This window comes from Vanellus vanellus (assembly GCF_965231255.1).
Source record: "Vanellus vanellus genome assembly, chromosome: 1".
NCBI classification, from domain to species: Eukaryota; Metazoa; Chordata; class Aves; order Charadriiformes; family Charadriidae; genus Vanellus; species Vanellus vanellus.
In genome coordinates, this window is record NC_138905.1 from 30,276,209 (window position 1) to 30,302,359 (window position 26,151).

A 26,151-nucleotide genomic window follows, 5' to 3' on the forward strand; every position below is an offset into this window, starting at 1 on the left:
ATTTTAGAAGGTAATGAATATCATAGCAATATTTTGGATACCCATAGATATTTAATATATATACCTAATGGATGGGTTTGGTGGGAAAATGCACAGGCCAGGTTTGGTTTACCTTTTCCTCTCATTCAAATTATGAAATAAGATTTATGCAGAACCCATTTTATATTGGTTTTAATAATGACCCCAGTTTGAATAGCTTTTAGGAACACACTTACTTGATCTTTATTATGTGTTTTTTAATTTAGATGTTAATCTCCTTGGTGTGAAAGGATGTGTCATGTTTATGCTGTATATGATTAAAAGGAATTATTTGCCATTAAAACATTTTAATTCTTCTTCCAGGACTTCAGTGATTCTGGACCACTGTTACTGAAATGATATTACAGAAGGCAGCGATTGCATTGTGTTTGTTGGATGAAACCCAAATATTTATTTTCAGTCAAGTGGGTAAAAGCCCCTAACTGCAGTTTACATGTGTAGGTCACTGCGTTACTGTGTTAGTCATTGTCTCTATGCAGCAATGACGAGGCTAGAAGAAGCAAACAGAGAAGTGAACATGCACTCATCCGTCAGATACCTTGGCTATCTGGCCAGAATCAACCTACTGGTTGCCATCTGCATGGGCCTTTATGTCAGGTGGGAAAAAACTGCGGATGCACTGATTTTGGTAATATTTATTCTGGGGCTCTTTGTTCTTGGAATTGCCAGCATACTATACTACTATTTTTCGATGGAAACAGCAAGTTTGAGTCTCTCCAATCTGTGGTTTGGTTTTTTGCTTGGCCTTCTCTGTTTTCTTAATAATTCTGCCTTCAAAACGGATGTGAAAGAAGAAGCTACGAAATATCTGCTCCTCTCTGCCATTGTTTTAAGGATATTATGTGCTTTGGTTGAGAGGATTTGTGGTTGTATCCATCATCGACCAACTCTGCTGACAACAGTTGAATTTTTGGAGCTAGTTGGATTTGCAATTGCCAGCACAACTATGCTGGTAGAAAAATCTATGAGCATTATTCTGTTGGTCATGGCTTTGGCCATGTTGATTATTGACTTACGTATGAAGTCTTTTTTGGCAATTCCAAATTTGGCAATTTTTGGAGCCATTGCATCCTTGCTCTTTTTTCCATCACTGCAAATCCCCACAAACCCATTTGCCTTGGCCTGTTTCTTCAGCTGCCTGATTTCAGATCCCCTTCTCGACGTTTACTTCAGTGGACTTTCAGTTACTGAACGATGGAAGCCCTACTTGTACCGTGGTAAAATTTGCAGAAGGCTTTCTGTCATCTCAGTTGGAGTCATTGAACTAATCTTTTTCATTCTTGCAGCCTTTAAACTACGTGATTTGGATCTCTGGTATTTTGTGATACCTGGTTTTTCTATTTTTGGAATTTTCTGGATGATCTGTCATGTGATTTTTTTTATAACTCTGTGGGGATTTCACACAAAACTAAATGACTGTCACAAGGTATACTATACCCACCGTGCGGAAAACAACAGCCTTGACAGAGTTATGGCATCTAAAGGCATGCGTCACTTCTGTTTAATTTCGGAACAGCTAGTATTTTTCAGCCTTGTCGCGACTGCTGTTTTGGGAGCCGTTTCTTGGCAGGTAAATAATAATCTCTTTATCTTGATCTCCCTCTTGAGAATGCTCCTGAGAATTGTTGGCTCCTTAAAATTCCTGTGACGTTTGATGGTGTGCTGTGGCTCAAAGTTGGAACCCTTAGTTTCACCAGCATGCTCTTTGAATTTAAACGCTTTGTGCTGCCTTGTCTGTGGCCTGTTAAGGCAACTGGAAAATACCAGCTTCTTTATGTGGGCTGAATGGGAAGAATTAATGCTTCCAGGGCAAAAGAATTGTGCAAAGTATTTTAAGTTTACCTACTTACAAAATTACTTTGCTTTTGAATTCATTGTGGCATAAAACTTGTCTTCAAAGTAAATAACTGTGTGGAACCCTAGTAATGCTCAATATATTGAGGCCTTTTCTTATGGACTATTTTAGTTGAATCAAGGCAAATTCATGTTTTAAGAATGTAATTTTCAATAATTTTGCTTTGAAGTTAACCATTAATGTAGAGTTAGAAGTCAGCTGATAAACTGGTAAATTGTTGGCATGTGCTTTAAATGTCTTATTTTCAAATCTAGTTACGTGCCACAGGATATGTCCTCTGAAAGACCAGTTCTTAAAATCACACAGAGTTTTTTGTCTTTTCTTTCCATTTCTGAATTAAGGACGTTGTCTTTTCTTTAGCAGAAAACATAAATTTCTCTCAAAATGCTTGTTCAGTGCCCAAGTTAAAGTACAGTGTGTGGTGCAATGAAAAAGGAGCTTGGTGTCTCTTTTCTTTTTTAAGCTGATCTAAAACCCAACAACCATCATTTTTGTACCCCTGCATCTCTTAAGTGAATTACATATATATAAATAATAATAATAATATGTAAAAATTATGTATTATTTATGGGACATCCAGTTTACAGAAATGTCTCCATAGTGTTTCCAAAACAATTTGCTGCCCATTCCTGCAGATTTTCTTAGATTAAATAACCTTGTGGATGAAAGGTGTTACAGAACTTGGTGGAAAACGAGATTTACAGTTATTTTGTGAGGTTTTGTGTGTTGTTTTTTTTTGTTTGGTATGGGTTTGGTTTTGTGGTTTTTGGTTTGTTTTTTTTTTCTTTTTTTTTTTCTTTTTTTTTTTCTCATGAAGAGCATTAAAAGTTAACAGACAAGCCTGGGAGGAAGGCTGGGTGGTTTTGCTCTTTCTTTGGAAAAATATCAGCATGCATAGCTGTAGTGTGTGGGCTTGCAAAAAGGACAAAAAGAAGAAGTAGAACCAAAAACAAGTAGATAAGAAAAACCCCCCAAATGTATTTACAGAAAGTGAAGGTGCCAAAAAGAACGGGAAGGTAGTTTGGGAGACAGAAACAAAGATGGAATATCAGCATGCTAATATTGCTAACTTCCATACTTTCTCTTATGGGAAATGTGTGATTTTATCGAAATGCTAGTCTTTAATTTTTATATACTAGATGACTGTTTTTCAGTAAAAGTGATTTTTTACCATCTCTGTCAAATAGTCTTACTAATTTCTCTATCTTTGCCCTCCACCTTTAACATCCTGAGACATATGATCTATGAAGCTACGATCTAATCGGCATCACGGAGACATGGTGGGATAGCTTCTATGATTGAAGTGTTAAAATGGATGGATACAGGCTCTTCAGGAAGGACGGGCAGGGGAGACGAGGAGGGAGTGTCACCCTCCATGTCAAGGACCAGCTGGAGTGCATGGAGCTGTGCCTGGGGATGAATGAGGAGCCAACTGAGAGTTTATGGGTCAGGATTAAAGGGAGGGCACGAACAGGTGATATTACAGTGGGGGTCTGCTACAGGCCACCTGACCAGGAAGACCGAGTGGACAAGGCCCTCTATAGACAGATAGGAGCAGCCTCACATTTGCAAGTGCTTTGATGGGAGACTTCAGCCACTCCGATATCTGTTGGAAGGCCAACACAACAGGGCATAAGCAATCCAGGCGGTTCCTGGAATGTGCCGATGATAACTACCTTCTACAATTGATGGACAAACCAACAAGGAGAGGTGCCATACTGGACCTTGTTCTCACCAACAAGGAGGGGGCTGGTGAGGAATCTCATGCTCCGGGGCAGCTTTGGCTGCAGTAAGCATGAGATGGTGGAGTTTGAGATCCTTAGGGTGGCAAGGAGGGCGCACAGTAAGCTTGCTGCCCTGGACTTTGGGAGAGCAGACTTTAGCCTCTTCAGGGATCTGCTTGCTGGAGTACAGTGGGATAAAGGCCTGGAAGGAAGTGGGGCCCAAGAAAGCTGGCTAATATTCAAGGACCACCTTGTCCAAGCTCAGGATCGATGCATCCCGACAAAGAGGAAGTCAGGCAAAAAACTCCTGGAGACCTGCATGGATGAAAAGGAACTCCTGGACAATCTCAAACAGAAAAAGGAAGCCTACAGAGGGTGGAAACAAGGACAGGTAGCCTGGGAGGTATACAGATAAATTGTTCGAGCAGCCGGGGATCAGGTTAGAAAAGCTAAATCCCAAATAGAGGTAAATCTGGTCAGGGGCAACAAGAAAGACTTCTGTAAGTATATCAGTGACAAAAGGAAAACTAAGGAAAATGTGGGCCCACTCAGGAAGGAAATGGAAGACCTCGTCACCTGGGACATGGAGAAGGTTGAGATACTCAACGACTTCTTTGGACCAGTCTTCACTGGGAAGGGCTCTAACCACACTGCCCAAGTTGCAGAAAGTGAAGGCAGGGACTGGAAGAGTGAGGTACCACTCGCTGTAGGAGGTTTGAGACTAGCTGAGGAACCTGAAGGTGCACAAGTCCATGGGACCTGATGAGATTCATTCACAGGTCCTGAGGGAACTGGTAGATCAAGTTGCCAAGCCACTGTCCATCATATTTGAGAAGTCATGGCAGTCTGGTGAAGTTCCCACAGACTGGAAAAGGGGAAACATACACCCTGTTTTTAAAAAGGGTAAAAAAGAAGACCTGGGGAGCCACAGGCTGGTCAGTCACCTCTGTGCCTGGCAAGATCATGGAGCAGATCCTCCTGGAAACTCTGCTAAGGTGCATGGAAAATAAGGTGATTGGTGACAGCCAGCATGGCTTCACTAAAGGCAAATCGTCCCTGACAAATTTAGTGGCCTTCTATGACAGTGTTACAGCATTGGTGGATAAGAGGAGAGCAACTGATGTCGTCTACCTGGACTTGTGCAAAGCATTTGACACCATTCCATACAACATTCTGCTCTCTAAATTGGAGAGACATGGATTTGACCAATTGACCACTCAGCAGGTAAGGAACTGGCTGGACAGTCACACTGAAAGAGTTGCAGTCAACAGCTCCACGTCCAAGTGGCGAGCAGTGACAAGTGGTGTTCCTCAGGGATCGGTACTGGGACCGGTGCTGTTTAACATCTTTGTTGGCGACATGGATGTTGGGACGGAATGCACCCTCAGAAATCTTGCCAATGACACCAAGCTGTGTGGAGCAGCCAACACGCTGGAGGGGAGGGATGCCATCCAGAGTGACCTGGACAGGCTGGAGAGGTGGGCATGTGTAAATCTCATGAAGTTCAACAAGGCCGAGTGCAAGGTCTTGCACGTGGGCTGGTGCAATCCAATGCACAAAACAGGCTGGGCAGAGAGCAGCCCTGAGGGCAAGGAGTTGGGAGTGTCAATTGATGAGAAACTCAACATGAGCCAGCAATGTGCGATCATAGCCCAGAAGGCCAACCATATCCTGGACTGCATCAAAAGAAGCGTGGCCAGCAGGTCGAGGGAGGGGATTCTGCCCCTCTACTCCACTCTAGTGATACCCCACCTGGAATATTGTGTCCAGCTCTGGAGCCATCAACGTAACGGACATGGACCTGTTGGAGCAGGTCCAGAGGAGGGCCACAAAGATGATCCGAGGGCGGGAGCACCTCTCCTGTGAGCAGAGGCTGATAGAGTTGGGGTTGTTCAGCCTGGAGAAGAGAAGGCTCGGGGGAGACCTTATAGCAGCTTTCCAGTATCTGAAGGGTGCCTACAAGAAGGCTGGAGAGGGACTTTTTACAAGGGCATGTAGTGATAGGATGAGGGGTAATGACTTCAAACAGGAAGAGGGGAGATTTAGATTAGATATTAGGAAGACATTTTCACTATGAGGGTGAAACAGGTTGTTTCACCAGGGAAGTTGTGGAGGCCCCTTCCCTGAAAGTGTTCAAGGCCAGGTTGGACGGGGCTTTGAGCAACCAGGTCTAGTGGAAGGTGTACCTGGCAGAGGGGTTGGAACTAGGTGGTCTTTAAGATCCCTTTCAACCTAAACCATTCTGTGACGCTAGTTAATAATTACGTAGTTTTAAAATCAGTTGGATGGAATCATTCCACCTAGTCACACCTAACAAAGCAGTTAGGACAAATCAAGTGTGTAAGTTGTCCAGATAGCCGCTGGAGAGAGGCAGTTTCTTTTGGTGGCACCCAGAGCCTGTCTGCAGGGAGTGAACCCCCATCCTTGGAGAGAATCTTCAGCAGAAGGGCTCACTCTCCCAATGCATCTGCTTAAAGTACACAGGGCACTTCCTGTAGGATGACTGCTTCATTACTGCAAGCTGTGTCCGTAAGCAAGAAGGACTGGATTCATACCCATCTTGCTCCTTTTTTCTCTTCATGTCGATTAATAATTCTTTGTAATTTTTTTTCTGTCTCTGTCCACTGCCCCCAAATAAGTGCAACTGTTATATGTGTGATAATTTTCTGTCCTCTCTAATTCTGAAGAAGTGCTGTGGAATGACTTGTCCAGAACCATTCACAAGAAGCAAACTGGAAATGCTTCTAAAATCTTAATATCTGTTATTGGCTAATTTCAGTTTCTAGCATCCTGTGTGCAAATAAGATAAGCTGTTGCTCATCACCTCTGTCTGATAGGTTGTGTACTTGCCTATTCAGTGGGAAAAGGAGTAATTGTATTGGCAAAAAGTGAAATCACCAGACCAAATACTTTTACTTGTCAGGAAATCCAGGTTTTTATTATAATCATTTAGTTTTAGTAGATAATTACATTTACATTTCTTTTACTATATTTATATTTCTTTCACCATGTATTTCTAGTAATCAATTAGATTAAGGTTATGAATGCAGTTGTATCCAACTAAAATGATTCCTACTTCTGAAGATGTTGTGATGTTTGCCTTGCAGATCACTATGCCTATTTCCTCTGTTGTCAGAAAATTAAATACTTTAGCAGACCTGGCCAGACCATAATTTCAGAAATGGATGTATCATTTATTATAGTGATAGCAGGAAACTGTGGCCTTTTCTGTATTTTTCTGGATAGTGTCAGGTTTCAAAATAATTAGAAGTAAGAAAGCAATAATGCATGAGCACAAAATTGACCCTCTTGCAGGGCATATTTTTTTTTTCTAGGAAACTAGTATTTGTTCTTCTTTGTAGGGGGAATTCAAGGCCTCAAGACTCTACTTTACAATCCTTCGCTGGATTTTTGAGTCTCTTTCAGGAGGTCTAACAAACACAAAAGTAATGCAGCAAACAAGCTTCTCCACTGAATGTATACTTTCCTTATAGTGATTCATATGTATTGTAACAGTTAAAGAAGCAGATCAGACTGCTAAAGAACACTGTCTGCCTTTCCTCTTTAAAAAGAGATAGTTATTGCTAAATACTTAGTGGGTTGGGATTTCAGGGTTTTGTTTGGGTTTGTTTTGTTTTTAAGAAAACTGCTGAAGAAAAAAGCTGGTGACATCAGGATGTGGTAGAGGTCTTAGGACTGTGTTAGATGCCTTTCCATGAAAACATCAGCTTAATGTTTATTAGTGGTCAAAAAAAGCAAATTAAATATTGGGGATTATTAGTAAAGGACTGGAGGTATCACTCTGTCACTGTATAAATCCCGAGCTTCTGTATTTTGAATAACTGTGCAATTCTTAATTGCCTTCCTATAGATAAGAAAACAAGGGAAGCTTCAGAGATGGGCGACGAAATTCATTATAGATATGAAACAGTTTACATGGAGGGAATGATTAAACAAGCCAGGAAAAGAGAAAACTAAGTGAGGATATGATGAACATATAAAATACATGTGATCTGGGAGAAGGTAAACAGTAAGAGACAGTAAACAATCAGTTCTGGTGTGAAAGTTGAGGGGAATCAAGTTGGGAAGAAGCAGGTTGGAGCCAGACAGGTGGGAATAGTTCCTTGTACAATGCTGAGTTAGCTCTGGGGCCGCATATCGTGGCATGCTGTGTGTGCCGCGCAGTTGCAGACATTCAGGAGGAAGCTGGACAAGTTCACGGAAACAAATTCACTGAGGTTTACGTACTATATGGAAACCATGTCTGACTCAGGAAGTCCTTGAGCCACCAGTAGTTGCTGTACTTGGGAAACATGTGTGCTTGGACTGTCCTTACAGGCTTCCCTAGGCATCAATCTTTGGAGACCAGACATTCTTCTAGATGGACCTTTGATGCAGACTAATACAGCCACTCTTACATTCTTATATTATGGATTTTTTTTTTTATTTAAATTTTCAACATATGTTCTCTTAGCAATGCTAAGTGTTCCTCAGTCACCACTTCCAGAAAATGTGTTTGCTCTTTTTAAATTTGTTTAAAACATTTTTCTGTGTTAAGATTAACAGTTTTCAGTCTTTGCAACTTCAGTTTGGGATTTCTGTGGTCTTTTTAGTAAGTGCTAATTATACGTGAAATTTGTTAAGTGTCATCTGGAAGGTGAAACATTTTTTTACTTATACCTTTCCTCACTCTGAAAAAGTACTGAAAGCCTGCTTAATGATACAGCATTTGATAAGAGAGGTGGCTTGAAATCACTTCATGGTCTGCCATTTGACCTCCTATATAATGAATAGAATTTGCTAAAAACCTGAGCCTTGGAAAGGTACTTTCTGACAGTCAGCTATAAATAATTAGCATATAAAAAGTCTAGCTCAGCTCTGTGTGTTAGGTTACAGCCAGAAATGGGGTGGTGGAAGGGAGGGGTTCTGTTTCATGGAAAGCTTTGTTACAGGCACATTATATATGCCCTTTTAGCGGTTTTAATATCTGTAATATCTGTGCATCATATAAATCTCAAGTGTATGAAAGGTCAAGACCTAAAGACACAGTTGTCTGCTAATTGGTGGCTAGAAGTATCCTATTTGATTAAAATTGCCAGAAAAATATTGAATCTCCTTTTGTGGAAGGGCCTTTAAAGTGAGGTCAGTTAACTCACTGTTGCACACAGTAGTTTTGTGACTCATGCAGAATTGTTGAGGCTGGAAGTCCTCTTAGCCAAAGACCTTTCTTTAGGGGGAGCTTAGCCCTTGTAATAAGCCTCAGGTTGAAAGTCTCTATTCCTGGTGCTTCAATATGTGCTTGGGAAGAACTGTGGCTCCTGAAAGCAGAATCTCTCTCCAACGGATCAATCTTTAAATGTGAGGAGCAGAATCACCAGGGCTGTCTGAAACTGGAGGATGGGCTCAGGAAGTACAAGAAGTGTAAAAGTAATTTGATAAAGCTGGCCGCACTCACAAATGGAGTAACAGCTTTGCAGTGGGGCATGTTTCACCTGGGACATGGTCTGCCTCTGAGAATAATCCCTGCTTTAACTGGAATGGAAAGACACCTTGACTTGTGAGTGGGAATACGTTAAACTTTCCTTGCAAAACCTGCAGGAAGTGTTCTGTATTTGCCTTAACATTAGTGTGTGTAATTTCAGTGATATCAATAGACTCTTAACTTCAGCTTACTCATTTCAGCAATTACTCACGTGCCTGTTCATAATTAGGCTTTTGGATGGGACAAGATGCAGCAGAAGTAATGCAAATGTCTCAGGCATTACTTCTTTCAGAAGCCAATAAAATGATGACAAATTTGCAGATGGAAGTCTTGGAATTTGCAAGCAAAGATCTTGGAAAGATTTGGAGGAATCTTTCTCTCAGAAATTTAAAATCAGATTTTGTTAAGTGCTCTATGCCAAGGTAACAGTACAGTTTTTCTGAATTACTGGCCAAAGAGAATTATTATCCCTGGAGGACCTGTATTTAATATTACCAAGAGAAAAATTAACTATGTTGAAGTCAGGTAAAGTAATGGAATAAGGAATTTTCAGTACATTATTCTTGTTTTTAATGAATTTTATGGGTTAGTAAAATAATAGTATTTATGATGTGCTTGAGTACTTGTATTTAAATGGACAGTAATGTTGAACTTGAATTATTCATGAAAGAAAAGTTAGTTTATTGTATGTGTGAGTATTTTCTTGTTTTGGAGAAAGTTAGTGATTTTGTAGTCTTTACTGTGGTGTGATTGCCTGGTGTTTCTTGAAAGCTGAATTTACAACGCCATAATAAAGTTGAAGGTGGGGACTGATGGTATCTGAAGGGGATCTAGAAGAAAGTTGGAGAGGGACCTTTTACAAGGGCATGTAGTGATCGGGCAAGGGGTAATGGCTTCAAACTGGAAGAGGGGAGATTTAGATTAGATATTAGGAAGAAATTTTTCACTGTGAGGGTGGTGAGGCACTGGAACAGGTTGCCCAGAGAAGCTGTGGATGCCCCATCCCTGGAAGCATTCAAGGCCAGGCTGGATGGGGCTTTGAGCAAGCTGGTCTAGTGGTTCCAACCGAAACCATTCTGTGATTCTATAACTTTTTTTAACTTCTATGAATTTTTTTAACTTCTCTAAAACCAATATTATTTTCTGAATAGTAAGAAGTTTTCTAAGTAAAATCTATATTTACTTGCATATACTTTTGTTAACATTGCAGATTAAATAACTTTTTTGAATGCAAATCGTATCCAGTCTTTCTCCTTCATTTTTGCCCTGCTTTTCTTCCTGACTTGTATTTTTAATCCAGTCCTCTGCAGGCTTTGCTTGTCCAGTTTAATTTTTTTTTTCTTTTTTTCCCCCGGAGGATCTGCTGCATCTTCTCTCGGTATATTCTCAAATAGCCATGCCACTCCTGCTTTTTTTTTTCCTCTCTGTCTGGTCATTTTTAGTTCCCCTCTTTCTTTTCCTCACTGTCAGTTTTGCCCTCCTTGCCGATTTGACTTGCACATCTGTGCCTCACTATTTCTTCACAGACTTGTCTGTTTCTTTTGCAATACTATTCTTCTCTCTTTCCCCACTGTTTTGTTATCTCTTAAGCTGGATCCTAAATCCCCCTTGCTCACTGCTCATCATTTCTTCTGAAACTCGTCCACTGTCCTGTTTATTTTTGCTGCCCATCTTTCTCTCTGCAGTAGGTGCTTCTTGGCTCTCTACCTCTCCAGTCGTGTCCGGAGGGCTATGTCAGCCTTCCTGCTCACATCCACAGTGACAGCACACCTTGCTGCTGTCACCACCACTTCCAGAGGCCCTAGGTCATGAAGGGGATCTCTGGTGGCAAGAGAAAGGTCTTCACTGTTAGTCTGAAGTATCTGATTTATGTGTTAAGCTTGCTGTCAGTCTCATTAATTTCAGAACTCAAATTTTTATATTAAAAAAAATAATCAGAAAGCCATGTAGTGTGCTTTTAAATTGACAACCACTTCTGCTTTTGCTAGGACAAATGCATGTAGACTAAAGCACAGGCTTTCCCGTGGTTAGAACAGGAGTCAAGGATGGGAAACATAACACATTAAATCCATCTGCCAGTGAACATGACAACTATTTTCTGCAAACTGTTTTCTAGATTTTCCCAGTGCTGTTTTAATAGTCAGAAGTAATGGGTTATTTATTGTTCTCCAGAGACTATTCTTTCATTCAATAGCTTGTTATAAGACTGTTTCGTCTGCTAGTTGTTCTACATTATAACTTTACAAATTTTGTCTTTAAGCTTCTTTTTACCTGTAACATACATATCTTGTTTTCATTTGGAATAAGCTATCCATGAAATATTTGTAGATTAGTTATCACGTTATCCTTTTTCTCCTGAGCCTTCTCCATCATGGAGCATATACTTTATTTTGCAGAATCACTGGAGAGGAGCTAAGCAGAACTGTTTAGTTTATATTTACTTGTGTGTGTGAGTATATGGATATATAAAAATAAGTAAATATTATTAAGCTTGGATAATGGAAAGCAGGGCAGAAATTTTGCTGGAAATACACAAAGACATCTGTGTGAGCCTCCTCAGTTGTTGGTCCGTTACATGTAATCCTGGGCAGCCTGTTCTAGGTGGCCCTGCTTGAGCAGCAGGTTGGACCAGACGGTTTCCAGAGACCCTTTCCAGCCTCAACCATTCGGTGGTTCCACGATCGTCTCAGTTGACATATGTTTAGTAATTTATTTCTATTTTAATCGGAAGGGCTCTTCTACAGGTCTTTGTAACTGATTTCCAATTTAAACAAGTGTTTCTTTTTGGTTTTGTTTTTGGTTTGTTTTTTTTTCCTTCCTCCTTGTTATTTTCATCAGTCACATGTCAGTATTGCTCCGTTGTTAGATGCAATTCCAGAATGGTTCCACTTCCGACAGTGGTTTACTCCTTGGGAGTGGAGGTGTCCTATACATGAATATAAAATTATATATCTTGGCTGTAAAATACCTCTAAATTCTTCTAATATTTTACCAGTCACACTTAATAATAAGCATTGCTTGAAAAACTAAAGAAGGAAAGTGGAAAGATACTACTACTAGTGAATCTCACCGATCTTTTATTGTCTGTCATTTCAGTCAGCAGAGGCAAGATGTATATTCTTTTACCTTTTCTACATTATTTGAATTTCTGTGTATTTCCTAAATATTAATTTAGAAGAAGACAAAAGCAAAAAACCTCAAAGATTAAGAGATGAAATGGCTTCTCATGTTTTCCATGGGATTGCTGAGATGGTCCCCATCTTCTGTTTGCTTTTTGAGCAGTCTGTTGGCTGGACGCTTAGAGTACAGGGATGTACTGCAGGCTGAGATTGTCAGAGCAGTTGAAAACAGAATGAAAATGGGTTGGTTGAATAGATGACAGAACAAAATCCCTTTCTGGTTTCACCTATGCATCCATCACCATCTGCTCCATTGAGGACCAGTCATCAAATCTTTTGGATTTAGTAAAGCACTGACAGTCTCCACCTGGCATCTTAGCTATTATCTTAAAAGAGGGACCTATCTTCGCATTTACAGTAATTCCTAACTTAATTAGGTATTATTTTTTGCTACTTCAAGTTCTTATAGTTTAGGTATTTTAACATGTCATCGATCTTTTTTTTGCAACGCTGAATTAAAATACTTTATTATCTTACTAAGGAGCTTCTCTAAACATCATTAATCATTCTTATATTTGTTAGTGATATATTTCTTCTAAATCAAAACTGCTGAAAAGGTGCTGACAGCAAGTGCCAGCATCTTTACATTAGATAGATGTTTATACATGTAAAATATCTGTACTAACAGTACTTTCCTACTTTAAGATGGCCACTAAATGAAGATGGATTTGAATCTTCAGACAGAGTTGAGTTGATTCACTACAGAATCGTATAATCACTGAGATAATCCTTACAGTTTCTCTGTGGGATCCTTATCTCACAAGTACTTATGAATTTTCTTGCCAGTGTCTTCATATTGGTAGGAATAATTTCAACAATTAAATGTAATTTTTTTTTTTTTTTTTTTAGAAGTCAGACTCAATCAGAAGTTTGGTGAAAACTATTAATCTTTGTGGTGATCTCAAGTTCTGTTACTGCAGAACACTGTGGGCTTAATAACTTGCATGTGTTTCAGGGGATTAAGGAAATGCAGGGAATGTTTAGAACAACATGGCATGTTGTAAGAAAAATTTTACAATAAAATTATATAAAGTAATAAGATAGTATTCTTTAGGATATTATGATAGCTGTAGTTTTTATGGGCAAGTATGTTTTTTATTTTGTAATGTGTTCACTGGAATCAAAACATTAATGCAATGTAAGAGCAGTTTGCTCTAATAGGATCCAAGAAAAGTCATATTTATATATGATGGAAAAGCTGAATTTCTCATAAAAATGCATTATAATACTTCCTGGTCCATGTGTTCGGTCTTTCCAAGGTTTAGAAAATCCTCTAACTAACCAATCATGAATAGGAAGCTTTTCCAGACAAGAACTTCAATTTCTGCAGGATCCAAATATTCCTTTTGGGTTTTTTTGGTTTTGGTTTTGGTTTTGGTTTTTTAATTTAAAGCAAATTATCCTTCTGGTATCTACAGTTGCAAAAGTACGTCTCCAAATCTTGAAACTAATTTAGCTGGAGCACTCCACTATTTCATCAAAGTCTCATATTTTACAAGGTTTCTATAGAATGGAAACTAACCAAAACTTTATAAGTTTTTATTGCCGCTGCTCTGAGTCCTTTTCATTTTCAGAGTACATTTTGAAAACTGAGCAACAAAAATGAACACTTTCTGCTGATACATTTGAAACAAAAATTATGTTGTCTTAATTATAGGATTTTTTTTCTTATTATTGACAACTGTCGTGGTTTAGGCCAAAATCCACTACTGGAGACCCGAGGGACCCCAGATGGGACCGACAGATGCTCCCCTCTACCCCTCTTCAAAGAGAGAGGCAGAGGAGGAAAAAGAGATGTATGAGTTTAGAAGGAACTAAACTGCTTTAATGAAATATTAATAATAAAACAAAAGAAATAATGAAATATATACAAAGCCATATCAAGCTCCCGAGATGACAATCACGACACCGGCTGGCACTGGGGCAGTCCCAGGCTGGACTCAGTGACGGATGGGAACTGGATTCTGGATCTGCATTCAGGATCAGGATCACAGGCAGACAAACAGAGTCCTCCTCAGACGTCGGCCATTGAAGGAAGAGCGCTGACCCTTTGATCCCTCAGCTTTTATACTGAACATGAGGCAGATGGGATGGAACACCCTGTTGGTCAGTTTTGGGTCACCTGTCCTGTCCGCTCCTCCCTGCAGGTGGGACCCCACTATGCTTTTACGCTTCCGACCCTCCAACGGGGCAAATAACAAAGTTGGTTGGCCTTGGGGGTTATGGCAATAAGTATAAGCAAGAGCCTCTCTGCATGCCATGCCTGGGCATCAGCTATAAACAATTGGTCTTATCACTCTGAGAGAGTGAACACTGTCTGCACAATGTGCAGTTAATTTCAGTAGTTAGAAGAGGCGCAGCTAAGAAGCGAAGTTACTGAACAAGATTGGTTCTGTTTTACCTCAAACCAGGACAACAACAAAACAAGTTGAGGTTGCACTATAATTTTTAAAATGTTTTAATCTTTCTTGTCGTCAGGTGATTTCAGGTAATTGTATGGATTTGGGGGAAATTAATTATGAAAATCCTAATTCTCTGACACAAAATTTAAGAATCACTATGTGAATGCTTCTCTGCACTTGTCCTCAATACGTTCAGTCTGCTCACTCACTCATTGATCCTGATCCTCTGAGTGTAGCAGGGCTGGGGTAGGGAAGGGCATATGTCTGGAGTGATGCAAAGTACCTCCTGAGATAGCTAAGAAAATGATGTACGTAAAAGTGATTGTGAATCTCCTATAATGCGTGTGCTTTGTAGGCACACATTGCTCCTCGTAGTTTCAAATTATTAACACAAAACATCAAATAACATTATACCACGTGAAATTGGATTGCAGTATTAACACTAGCATTATCACCTCTTGATGGATTTGTTATATCCAAACCAGTTTTGTAGCTCGAATGTAAGCAAGTCAGGGAGCAAATTAATTGCACTTTTCATTTGTCATGAATTGTATAAAGCATAATAGGAGCTGGATATAGTTTTATAGTGGTTTCGGGTGTTGGAATTTGAGAATAATGCTATCAGTTACCAGTTATTTGAGACCAGTGCTATCAGTTAATAATGCTATCATTTAATATCATATCCTGGTGTTTATTTGTGGTTAAAAGTATTGCTGTCATCATTTCAGGGACTCATAGGTGAAATTCTTCTATCAGAAGTATAATGGCAAATAGTATTCTTCCTTAAGTCAGGAAGCACATTAGATGGGTAAAGCTGTTCTTTCAGACTAAGTTGTGTAATATTTTCATGTTATAGTTACTTGCCTTTGTCTCTGTGTTAAGCTGAACTACCAGTTCACATCAAATCAGTGTTGAACAATAAGGCAATATCCAGATTTAAAAAAAAAAATAAAAATTGTAGATTTATGCAAAGAAGGCAAATAAAACATAGATGTGGTGAGAGGCCACAGAACTCTTCTCAGGACAGAAATACATAGCTATGAATTTATTTCATTTGATAGATAACAAACTTTAATATTTAATAACTGCACCATGGATATTAAATTTCCTGGTTAACTATATATTATAATACTGTTTCTACCTTTCCTAAAGCATTTAATGCCTCATTAAACCTAGTCACATCATGTTAAAATAGTTAAAATGAATCTGTATCTGTTCTGCCTCTTGGTGACAGCTGGTATTTCGAAGTCTGTTTTTATTTTACTAGTACTAGTGGTTGACTAGTTAACTTCTGAACTCTTTTTTTTTTTTTTTTTTTTTTTTTACAGAAATCATTTATGTATCAGTGAGGGTAATCTTTTCCAAAACTGCATTTTACCTACAAAACAGGAAAGCTCAATGTACAAAACACAAAGCTGTGTGAAGGCTATGAAGTCATGTAGTGGATGTCTCTTTCATCTGATATTTGTGTAGCTGACAAAGAATTGTCTTTTTAATTGCAATAATGTTCATAAATGTTCTCACAAGTCATCTTCTGTGTGATACATAGTATTCCACAAAGAATATCTTAAAAACTCTTGGCATTAAAAAGCAGGAGTAGTTAAATCTATATTTTTAATGGTGCAATATAGTATGCTATCATCTGATGCTAGGTACATGATATTCTGCATTGTGCTTACTGATTAAGGCCTGATCCTGCAGATATTTACAGATACACTTATTTTATGCACATAAATAATTTTGTGGCATTTGTTTTTCCTGCTTAAATGGGTAAAGCTAAGCTGTGGTCAGAGCTTTTAAACCTAAATCCTGTGCTGTTAAGTGTTTTCAAATGCATTCTTTTCAGAAGAGTGATCGCTGCTTACCAGCCACCTTCTCCCCAGATTGGCCTTTCATTGTTTTTTAGAGTACTTCACCGTGTAATATGTGGGAAAAAAGTATACGTTACGTGTAGTAACTTGCATGTTTCAGGACCCAAATATGTTTGATCAAACACAGGGAATTATTCATAAAACCGTAACTGACAGATAGGAAGGATTTTCCATGCAATAGCTAAATCTGTCTGTTTTCTTTTCAGCCAACCAATGGGATTTTCATGAGTGCATTTCTCATCGTTTTACCTCTGGAGTCCATGGCTCATGGGCTTTTCCATGAGCTGGGAAACTGCCTGGGAGGAACGTGTGTTGGGTATGCTGTTGTGATTCCCACCAACTTTTGCAGGTATAGTTGCCATGTATTTCACCTTCACAGAAGTATAAGTGTATTGTTAGCTCATGGAAGCAATGCAGTGCTGTTGCTTGTATTTTTCAATAATTACATACAAATTTAAATAATAGATATTGTATTTTTCCTTTTCCTCACCTTCCAAAAGGAATGAGTAACTCCAGCTCCACCTTTTTATATGTATCTAATTTGCTTTTAGAAAGCCAATGAATGCTTTAGGCACCAATCATGCATAGGCAGAGTCCACATTCCGTATCTCAGTCAAATGCCTTAATCATCCTTTGTGTAAGTGCAGATATTTTATAACAGGAGATTTAATAAACCGGACAAATCAGTTTAAAACAGTTTTTAATTCTGTTAAATGAGATGGTGTCTATTTTGAAATTAGATTTGCGAGTGGACTACATGTCAGTTATTGTTATTGTGAATTTACAGCTGATTTTTGTTGCAATATAAATGTTACCATATGAGAAATGCTTGGGGGTGAAGGGATTGTACTATTATTATTTGCCCATGTGTGTGTTTTTCTTAGAAGCCTTAAAGTTGCAAATGCTACTTTAGCCGTATAATTAAAATTGTGCGTACACCTTTTTTTTCTAAACAATAAAACAAGAGCTAAGTTATCTATTTGAGTTATAAGAGAAGCAGAGGGGTAAGTTGAAATGAGGGGCTTAAAAATAGAACTGCCCAATTTATGAAGACTGCCCAGCTTGCAGTATGTGTAATGGATTTGGTGAATAGGGAAAAAAAAATTAATAGGCAAAGAAACAGAAGGTAGTGTGCTAATCTTAGATCACTGTATCTTAAATAGTGTAAAATAGTGTAAAAACAGATTTTCTAGTCTTCCATCTACAGTCTTCAGCTGTGCACTCTTATAAAATAAAATCTATGTAGTAAATTATTGTTAGGGATTAAAAAATAAGTTTTCAAAATTTACATTACAATAGGAATAAATTATTTTTGTTTCCATGTCAATAATTTAAGTCTTTCATTGTATTATGTTATTCTGCTTCTGGCAGTTCCCTCTAATTTCTGAGTGAATGAGAGACTCTTGAGCAACTGTTTAGGACCTGACAGAACTAAACTTCCTCATTAACAAAGCTTGACTGTTTCAGTAATGGGTCCAGTCTTCACTTGCTAAGACAAACAGTAATGACGATGTATTCAATATAATTGTAGCAGTGAAACATTAGCCTTCATGAAGGCACTAGGCAGGTGAGGAGGTGGAAAATATATTTAACAAGACCTAAAATGAAAGCGGGTAGCTTTACACACTGACTTGGAAACAAAATACATGAAGAATACATACATACATAAATATATATATAAAAAAAAAAAAAAGAGAGAAGAAAGAGAAGTCATGTTTTCTATTAGTAAAGACCATCTCCATATTTTCATCCACAAAATCTGTCCAATGCCCAGGGAACACAGGGACTCTTTTGTTATATATGTATATTCATACACACACACACCCCTACCTATACATATGTAGTTTGTTCCAGGTCTAGTTTGTAATTTTCTTAGAAATTCCATGTTATAAGCAGTGAATATCGTCATCTGAAACATATTTCTTATGCTGAAAGATCAGCATCTGAACAGCACACACAAGTAAGGAGTACTGTGTTCATGAGTACTATATTGAATAACAGCTAGTTTGGAAGACAGGGGAATTAATCCAAAATATCTGAGCAAAATGTGTACTTGGATTTCTCTTTAGTCTATTATTGGAAAGTAGTTTGCATGGTGTTTTGTGCAGACTAACACTCGTTCTCCCTGCGCTCCTTTCCAGTTGAGTGTGAACAAGTGCCTGTCTGAAGGCAGTGCTCTTTCAGTGGGACTTAATGGAATTGTAGAAGCCCAGCATGTTCACATCACAGCTTCTCTCTCTCTCTCTCTCTCTCTCTCTCCTTGTGTGTCTCAGCTGCAGGAATAGCAAGAGGCTGTGTAAGGAATACCCTTTGAAGTGGAGTGTGACAGAAGGGGGTGGGAGATAGTGGTCCCTCACTCAGGGACCACTTTTAAACATTTTATAAACAATTCAAAATACAGTATTTTGAATTGCTTATAAACTGTACATTTCAACTAAATTTGAATTTAGAACAGTGCTACTTCATAGCGGAGGAAATATGCATGAGGAAAAAAAATCACCAATTGCTAAAAGTCCACTAAGCAAGAAATAATTACAAATCATAATCATAGCTGTTTTTCTTTCCTGTAGTCCTGATGGCCAGCCAACTCTTCTTCCACCTGAGCATGTGCAAGAGTTAAATCTGAGGTCTACTGGCATGCTTAATGCCATCCAAAGATTTTTTGCATATCACATGATTGAGACATATGGTTGCGATTACTCTACGAGCGGACTGACCTTTGATACCCTTCACTCCAAGATCAAGTCTTTTCTTGAACTTCGGACAGCAGATGGGCCCAGACATGATACCTACATTTTATATTACAGTGGTCACTCACATGGCACTGGTGAATGGGCACTGGCAGGTAACTGCTTGGGGAATTTTTTTATTAATAGTTTTGGTATTGATAAACTTTCCAAATCAATTAATTCTTTATGTAAAAAATCACACTGTATTGCGAAGCTTTGAAGTTTTGGTCACATTTATTATCTGACAGACCAGGATCACAAAGAACCACTAGGCTTTGGAGAACAGTTATACAAGCTTCTGGCAGGGAAGGAAGAAATGAAAGAGAAATACAGAACATGGTTGGTAAGAGATTCAGGGGCTATGAGGAATCATCAAAATAGGCAAGGTTGCAGGCTGACTACCTCTGCTGATGGAGAGAATGGAGATGTGCAGCAGCCCCTTTTGTATGCAGTTAACTTGATGTAAAGAAGCAGCTCTTTCCTTACCTTGCTGTGTATGACAATTACGTTACTTCATGAACTTCTATGTCATTTTAGTACTTAGTCACTTTGATAAAAATCTTTTTGCAGCTAACTAATCTTACGCTTGTTCTCAAAATAGTTTAAATATTGTTGACCCCAAAGGTATGCTTACAGGTTTAAACATGATTTCATATTCCCCTTACAATTCAACAAGTTAACTTTAAAGATCTCTTTTTTTTTTTTTTTTTTTTTTTTTCCAGAAAAGTAAAATGGAAATGATCCCTTCCTGCTCTAAAGACAGATTTCCCCTGTATTTTGAAGAATATTTGTTCACTGTAATGAACAAGCATAATCTATTCTCATTCCCTGGACATGGCAGAGTGAATTATACAGTGTCACGGTGTCAGGCTTTTGTGAAAGACTGCACTCATGTCCTTAAGATGTGCTCTGTTTTTTTTGGTAAAAGATAGAATTGATAAAAGAAATAGGAGGCAGGTATACAATCCACACTAGAAAAGCAGGTCTTCAAACATCTAGCAAACCTTGTACTCTGAAAACAGCTATGGTTTGCTGACATCCTAGAGTTTGGGAGTCCCTCTGGGGGCAGTGTAGCCTGTAGACTACAAACCCCTATATAAAGGGCCGGTTTAATGCCCTATTGTATGCTTGGCATAGACTTCACCATTTCGCCTTTTCTTGGCCTGTTTTTGATCTCTTTATGATGGGAAGTCCTACCTCAACTGTATTCTTTGGTAAACTTACTGAAGTTTTCAGATCATTGGTAGGATTAGCCTTGCTCTCCTGCTGTATGGAGCTGGGCTTCTGAGATTGCTGTGTGCAAAAAGTGAATCTTGTAGTAAATACCTTGAAAATTTGCAACTTTTTTTTCTTCCTGAGACAGAATTAGCTCTCTTGGATAGCACTCTGCCTGGCTGTTTGTCAAAGAGTCTCTCTCCAGTGGCATGTGCTCTTCAACAGTGCAGCCAGATAGTAGCTTTGTGTGTGGTCGTGCTGTGGTGTTCAGGCACAGGTCAGTTTTCGTCTGAAGGCTGTATACCTGTTTTGGTGCAACTCCATGCTGGAACCATTAGACCTGCTGAAGGGCAGTGTGTATTTTTTCTCAAAAAATCTCAGTGATTTAAAAAAGCCACAGCTGTACTCTGAGCTTAGCTGAGTGATGTACCGCAGTGTATGCCAGGGTGGCTGAGTGACTTCTGTGAGAGCAGGGTGGTTTGTCTGTAAGAGCAGCTGCCACCCCATGCAATTGTTGAGCGTGTCCACACGTTGTGTGGAGCAGGATAGCAGCAAAACTCTGCCTCCCACCTGTGCTCCAGCCAGCAGCACAGACACGGTTAGCTTTATAGCATATATAGAGCCAAATGTTGCTGCAAAAATTGGACAGCTTCCAGCCCAGTCCTGCCTTACATCTGGCCAGCCTGGAGTGTGAAAGGGGAGCTCAGGTCTCTGTATATCTGTTCAGGTAGGTGTAGCCTAAATTAAACTCTGTCTTCACTTCTAGAATAAGGGCCAAGGTCACCGTTAAAATAAAAAGAAAGTTTCTGTGCTATAAGATGTAGCATGTAAATGCAGTGATGTTTAGCTTTCTCACAAAGCTCTTTTTCAGTTCTCTATCCAAGCACGTCTTCAGTTTCCACTTGGAGATCTGTATAGTCACATAAAAGAGAGGAACAGGCAGCTGTCACGTCTTGCATCCTTTTTTGTGATTAATTTTATATAAATCATGAAGTGCAACCTGATACTCCTTCCAGATAGCACTGCTCCTGAATGTAACTTGAAGTATAAACTGAAAAGATGAATGCTATTTGGTTGTGTAATTGTACTGCATGTGTTGGACAGTGGCATTTTGTGACAGATGGAACATTTGGTCATCAGCTCTAGTAATATGTACCGTCCTCTGACCTCTGGAGAGGATGAACAGAGACAGCAACAATGAAGTACAACATTCAGATCTAATAGAGTAAGTGGTGTCTCACTGCCGGCTTATGCCATGATATGGCACAGCAGTAGCAATGTAGTCTTTGCTTTGTAGTGACATCTTTTAAAGGAGACTTACTGGATTTATTAGTTCACTAATGATGTTTCTCTGTTGTTGGAAGCTGAGATGTAACACAGTGGTGTATAAAAGAAACTGTTAACTAGTCATGCATAAAGTATAAGCAGTCAAACGACCTGGTAGGTGATGTTCTCTGAGTGAAGGCAAAGGCAAGAGCTGGGCTAATAAAGCTTTCTCTCTGTTGCTGAAACCGTTGGCTTAACTGCCTGCGAAACCTGCCAAAGGGCCAGTTGTGGCCAGACGTGTGGATTTCTTACACAGCTTGATGCTTAAATCTTGTGCTGGCTGATGACTCCATGTGTTTGAGGTCAGTAGAGTTAGAAGCTGAGCGTGTGTATGTGTGAAGGATGAGATGGTTTTCTTTGGGCGGTTCTGTCCAGTACTGTTTTGAAATCACCCGCAGCCCTGCATAGTTACAGTAAAATAAAATTTATTAATAATCTTCTAAAACATGAACAAATAAAGATATTTTTTTTTACTGTTAATTGACACAGAAGGCTTACCTAGAAAAGGGAAACTGCTTCTATAGAAGCCTCTTCTGTAAATAACTACAGCAATTTAGGGATCATGTACCAAGACAAGTCATTACTGTAGGTTTGTATATTGAGATTGTCTTTGGTTCTAAATTTTCCAGGTTTGCATTTTTTTAGATAAAGTTGTAGCCCTGTAATTTTGCTTTTATTTTAACTGAGATAGCATGCCCAAAGCTTTAACTGTGAGCTATTAATTTGAAGCATATTTTTTGTCACCCCTTACAGGTAGAAATGTAAGTGCTGAAATATGCAGCCATTCTGTTTGAGATTCATCTGTGCAGTTAGATTCCTACTAACAAGATTATAAGCACTGTTAAATGTACTTATATTCCTCAATGAAAATCACTAAGGAATTAAAATGCAGTTATTTTAAATCACATTTTTCTACCTTTCTTCTAGAAGTCTTCATTATTTTTTTAAAAATGGATATTTTCAAACTAGAGTGTTTTTGTTGTAAGTCTGTATCATAGCCCTCAGCATGTAGACATATCAGTTCTTCACATTAATAGTCACTATGGGGTCAGTGGAGATTTATTTACATGTTCACAAGGCACTTGAGTAAGTAGTCTGCTTTTCAAAGCTACATAGATCCTGAACTATCCGTTACACTTAAGCAGAAGTACTCCCTGCTACAGGTAACTTGGTTTAATTACAGTCTGTTCTTTTAAAGCATTTTTGGAGCAAGAGCTGAGATGGAACATGAGACTTTGGACACTCTAGTTGCAAGTGTTTTCTGAGCTGATAGGAAATAAATATTGGGGAAAAAATCCTATGAGATTTTTGTTTCATTGAGTTGTAAATCCATACCAGTTTTAATTTTCTTGAAGCTCTGAAGACAACTGTGTCTATGAGTGAATCTCTCCATTTCTGGTCACATGATTTTTTCAAGCCAAAGTGATGGTTATGCCTTTAGGTGGCTTTCTCATTGTGCTTTGAAACTGTTAGCATGTGTTATGTTCAAAAGTCCTCTCTTTTCCTTAAAAGAGGAGTCCTTCTAGTATTAATAAAAACATACTAAAAAGAGTGCTTTTTCCATTAAAATTATTAAGAATTTAATACAAAATAAACTGTATTTCGGGGTTTTTTCCCTTGTTTAACTATATCCAGATATCTCTTCAGCAGGCTGTCTTTTTTTTTTTTTTTTTTTTTGTAATGAAGGGTGAGTTAAGGGCTTCATCTGCCACAGCAAGTCAAGTAGAATCAGTTAATATCTCTCTGGAGACCTGCAACATCTACAAGCAGGGAGGATCAGTTGAAAACTTCTATTGCCTCTGTCCATGTTATTAAAATAAGGGGTTCTTGGAACCTGCAGTCAAAATCCTAGAGGTTTCTGTTTCTTCCTGCTAATCTTAAAATATTTTTTCCTTGTGGCAGGAGGTGATGCTTTACGACTTGACACACTTCTGGAGTGGTGGAGAGAAAAGAACGGCACTTTTTGTTCTCGACTCATCATCGTTTTAGACTGTGAGAACTCTCAGCCTTGGGTTAAAGAAGTAAGAAAAGTAAATGACCAGTATGTTGCTGTGCAAGGAGCAGAAATGGCCAGAGTTGTAGACATCGAGGAAGCAGACCCTCCGCAGCTTGGTGACTTCACCAGGCAATGGGTTGAGTACAACTGTAACCCCGACAGCAATATCAGCTGGTCCGAAAAGGGACGTACAGTGAAAGCGGTGTACGGTGTGTCAAAACACTGGAGTGACTACACTTTGCATTTGCCAACGGGAAGCGATGTTGCCAAACACTGGATGATATACTTCCCACGTATCACCTATCCATTAGTACATTTGGCAAACTGGTTTTGTGGTCTAAATCTGTTCTGGGTATGTAAAGCGTGCTTTAGGTGCTTGAAAAGATTGAAAATGAGTTGGTTTCTTCCCACAGTGCTGGACACAGGACAGGGTTTCAAACTCGTAAAATCCTAATTAGGAACCAAAGAGGAAATTAAGTGAGAACTCTGGGAACTTTCTCACTTTGCCGTACTTACAACTTTTTATATGACTATTTTTCTCTGAAAAAGTCTGCTACACTCACTTTATTCAGCTCTTTGAGCAGCTACAGTATATGCAACAGTTAAAAACTGCGATCTTAGAAGAGGGTAGGACTGTGATATTTGAGTTTTGTTACTGGTCTGTATGTACATATGTAAGAGACTTATTTAATATGACCATGCATTTTGGACACAATTCAATGTTCATATGCATTACTTAAAGCAGCCTTTGTTCAGTCACCAGTTTGATGGACAACAGCTCCTGTGAATGGTATAGCATGCTTGTTTGCCGTTTATATCCACTATGAGGTTCAAATACAGGAAAGGAACCAAGCTAATACTCAAATCAATTTATATGTCCTTGAAATTACATGGTGGGGTCAAGGGTATTGTAAAACAGCACTGAACCAAAAAAATAAAAGAGAAGAATGAATAGCCATTGTAAGTAAGTAGCTACCAAGAATCTTTAGTTCTATTTGCTTTTACATCTTCAGCCCCTGCCTCAGTTCTCTACTGCCATCAGTGGAAATTTGCCACAAAAACCAAGCACATCACACAACCCTCTAATGTTCTGATGCTGCTCAGACAATGTTTTCACACAGAATCACGGAATAGTCAGGGTTGGAAGGGACCTCTGGAGATCATCTAGTCCAACCCCCCTGCCAGAGCAGGGTCACCTACAACAGGTTGCACAGGACAGTGTCCAGGTGGGTTTTGAAAGTCTCCAGAGTGGGAGACTCCACAACCTCTCTGGGCAGCCTGTTCCAGTGCTCCACTACCCTCAAAGTGAAGAAGTTCCTCCTCATGTTAAGATGGATCTTCCTATGTTCAAGCTTGTGCCCATTACCCCTCATCCTATCGATGGACACCACTGAAAAAAGACTCCTCCCATCCCTCTGGCATCCTCCCTTTAGGTATTTGAAAGCATTAATAAGATCCCCCCTCATTCTTCTTTTCTCTAGACTAAAGAGACCCAAGTCCCTCAGCCTTTCCTCACATGAAAGATGTTCTAATCCCCTAATCATCTTCGTAGCCCTTTGCTGGACCCTCTCCAGCAGATCCCTGTCTTTCTTGAACTGGGGAGCCCAGAACTGGACGCAGTACTCCAGATGTGGCCTCACCAGGGCAGAGTAGAGGGGGAGGATGACCTCCCTCGACCTGCTGGCCACACTCTTTTTGATGCACCCCGGGATGCCATTGGCCCGCTTGGCCACCAGGGCACATTGCTGGCTCATGGTCATCCTGTTGTCCACCAGGACTCCCAGGTCCCTTTCCACAGAGCTGCTCTCCAGGAGGTCAGCCCCCAGCCTGTACTGATGCATGGGGTTATTCCTCCCCAGATGCAGTACCCTACATTTACCCTTATTGAATTTCATTAGGTTCCTCCCTGCCCAACTCTCCAGCCTGTCCAGGTCACGCTGTAAAGCAGCACAGCCTTCTGGCGTGTCAGTCACTCCTCCCAGTTTAGTGTCATCAGCAAACTTGCTGATGGTACACTCTATCCCTTCATCCAGATCATCGATGAATATACTGAACAGGACTGGACCCAGTACAGTCACCCAGTACAGGACACCACTTGTTACTGACCTCCAACTAGACTCTGCACCACTAACCACAACCCTCTGAGCTCTGTCAGCCAGTTCTCAATCCACCCCACTGTCCATTCATCTAGCCCGCACTTCCTAAGCTTGCATGTGAGGATGGTGTGGGAGACAGTGTTGAAAGCCTTGCCAAAGTCAAGGTAGACAACATCCACTGCCCTCCCCTCATCCACCCATCTAGTCACTTCATCGTAGAATGCTATCAGATTAGTC

At 39.5% G+C, this 26,151-nt stretch overlaps 1 protein-coding gene across 1 annotated transcript; it reads left to right on the forward strand.

Moving 5' to 3' along the window:
• Positions 1–472: 472 nt before the first annotated feature.
• Positions 473–24,838, forward strand: TMEM168 (transmembrane protein 168; the record flags this gene model as incomplete). The annotated part of the gene is made up of 4 exons (XM_082494994.1): positions 473–1,609; positions 16,759–16,901; positions 19,123–19,397; positions 23,725–24,838. 4 exons carry the CDS (start codon positions 473–475, stop codon positions 24,270–24,272), a joined length of 2,103 nt encoding a protein of 700 aa, XP_082351120.1. The 3' UTR covers positions 24,273–24,838.
• Positions 24,839–26,151: the final 1,313 nt, after the last annotated feature.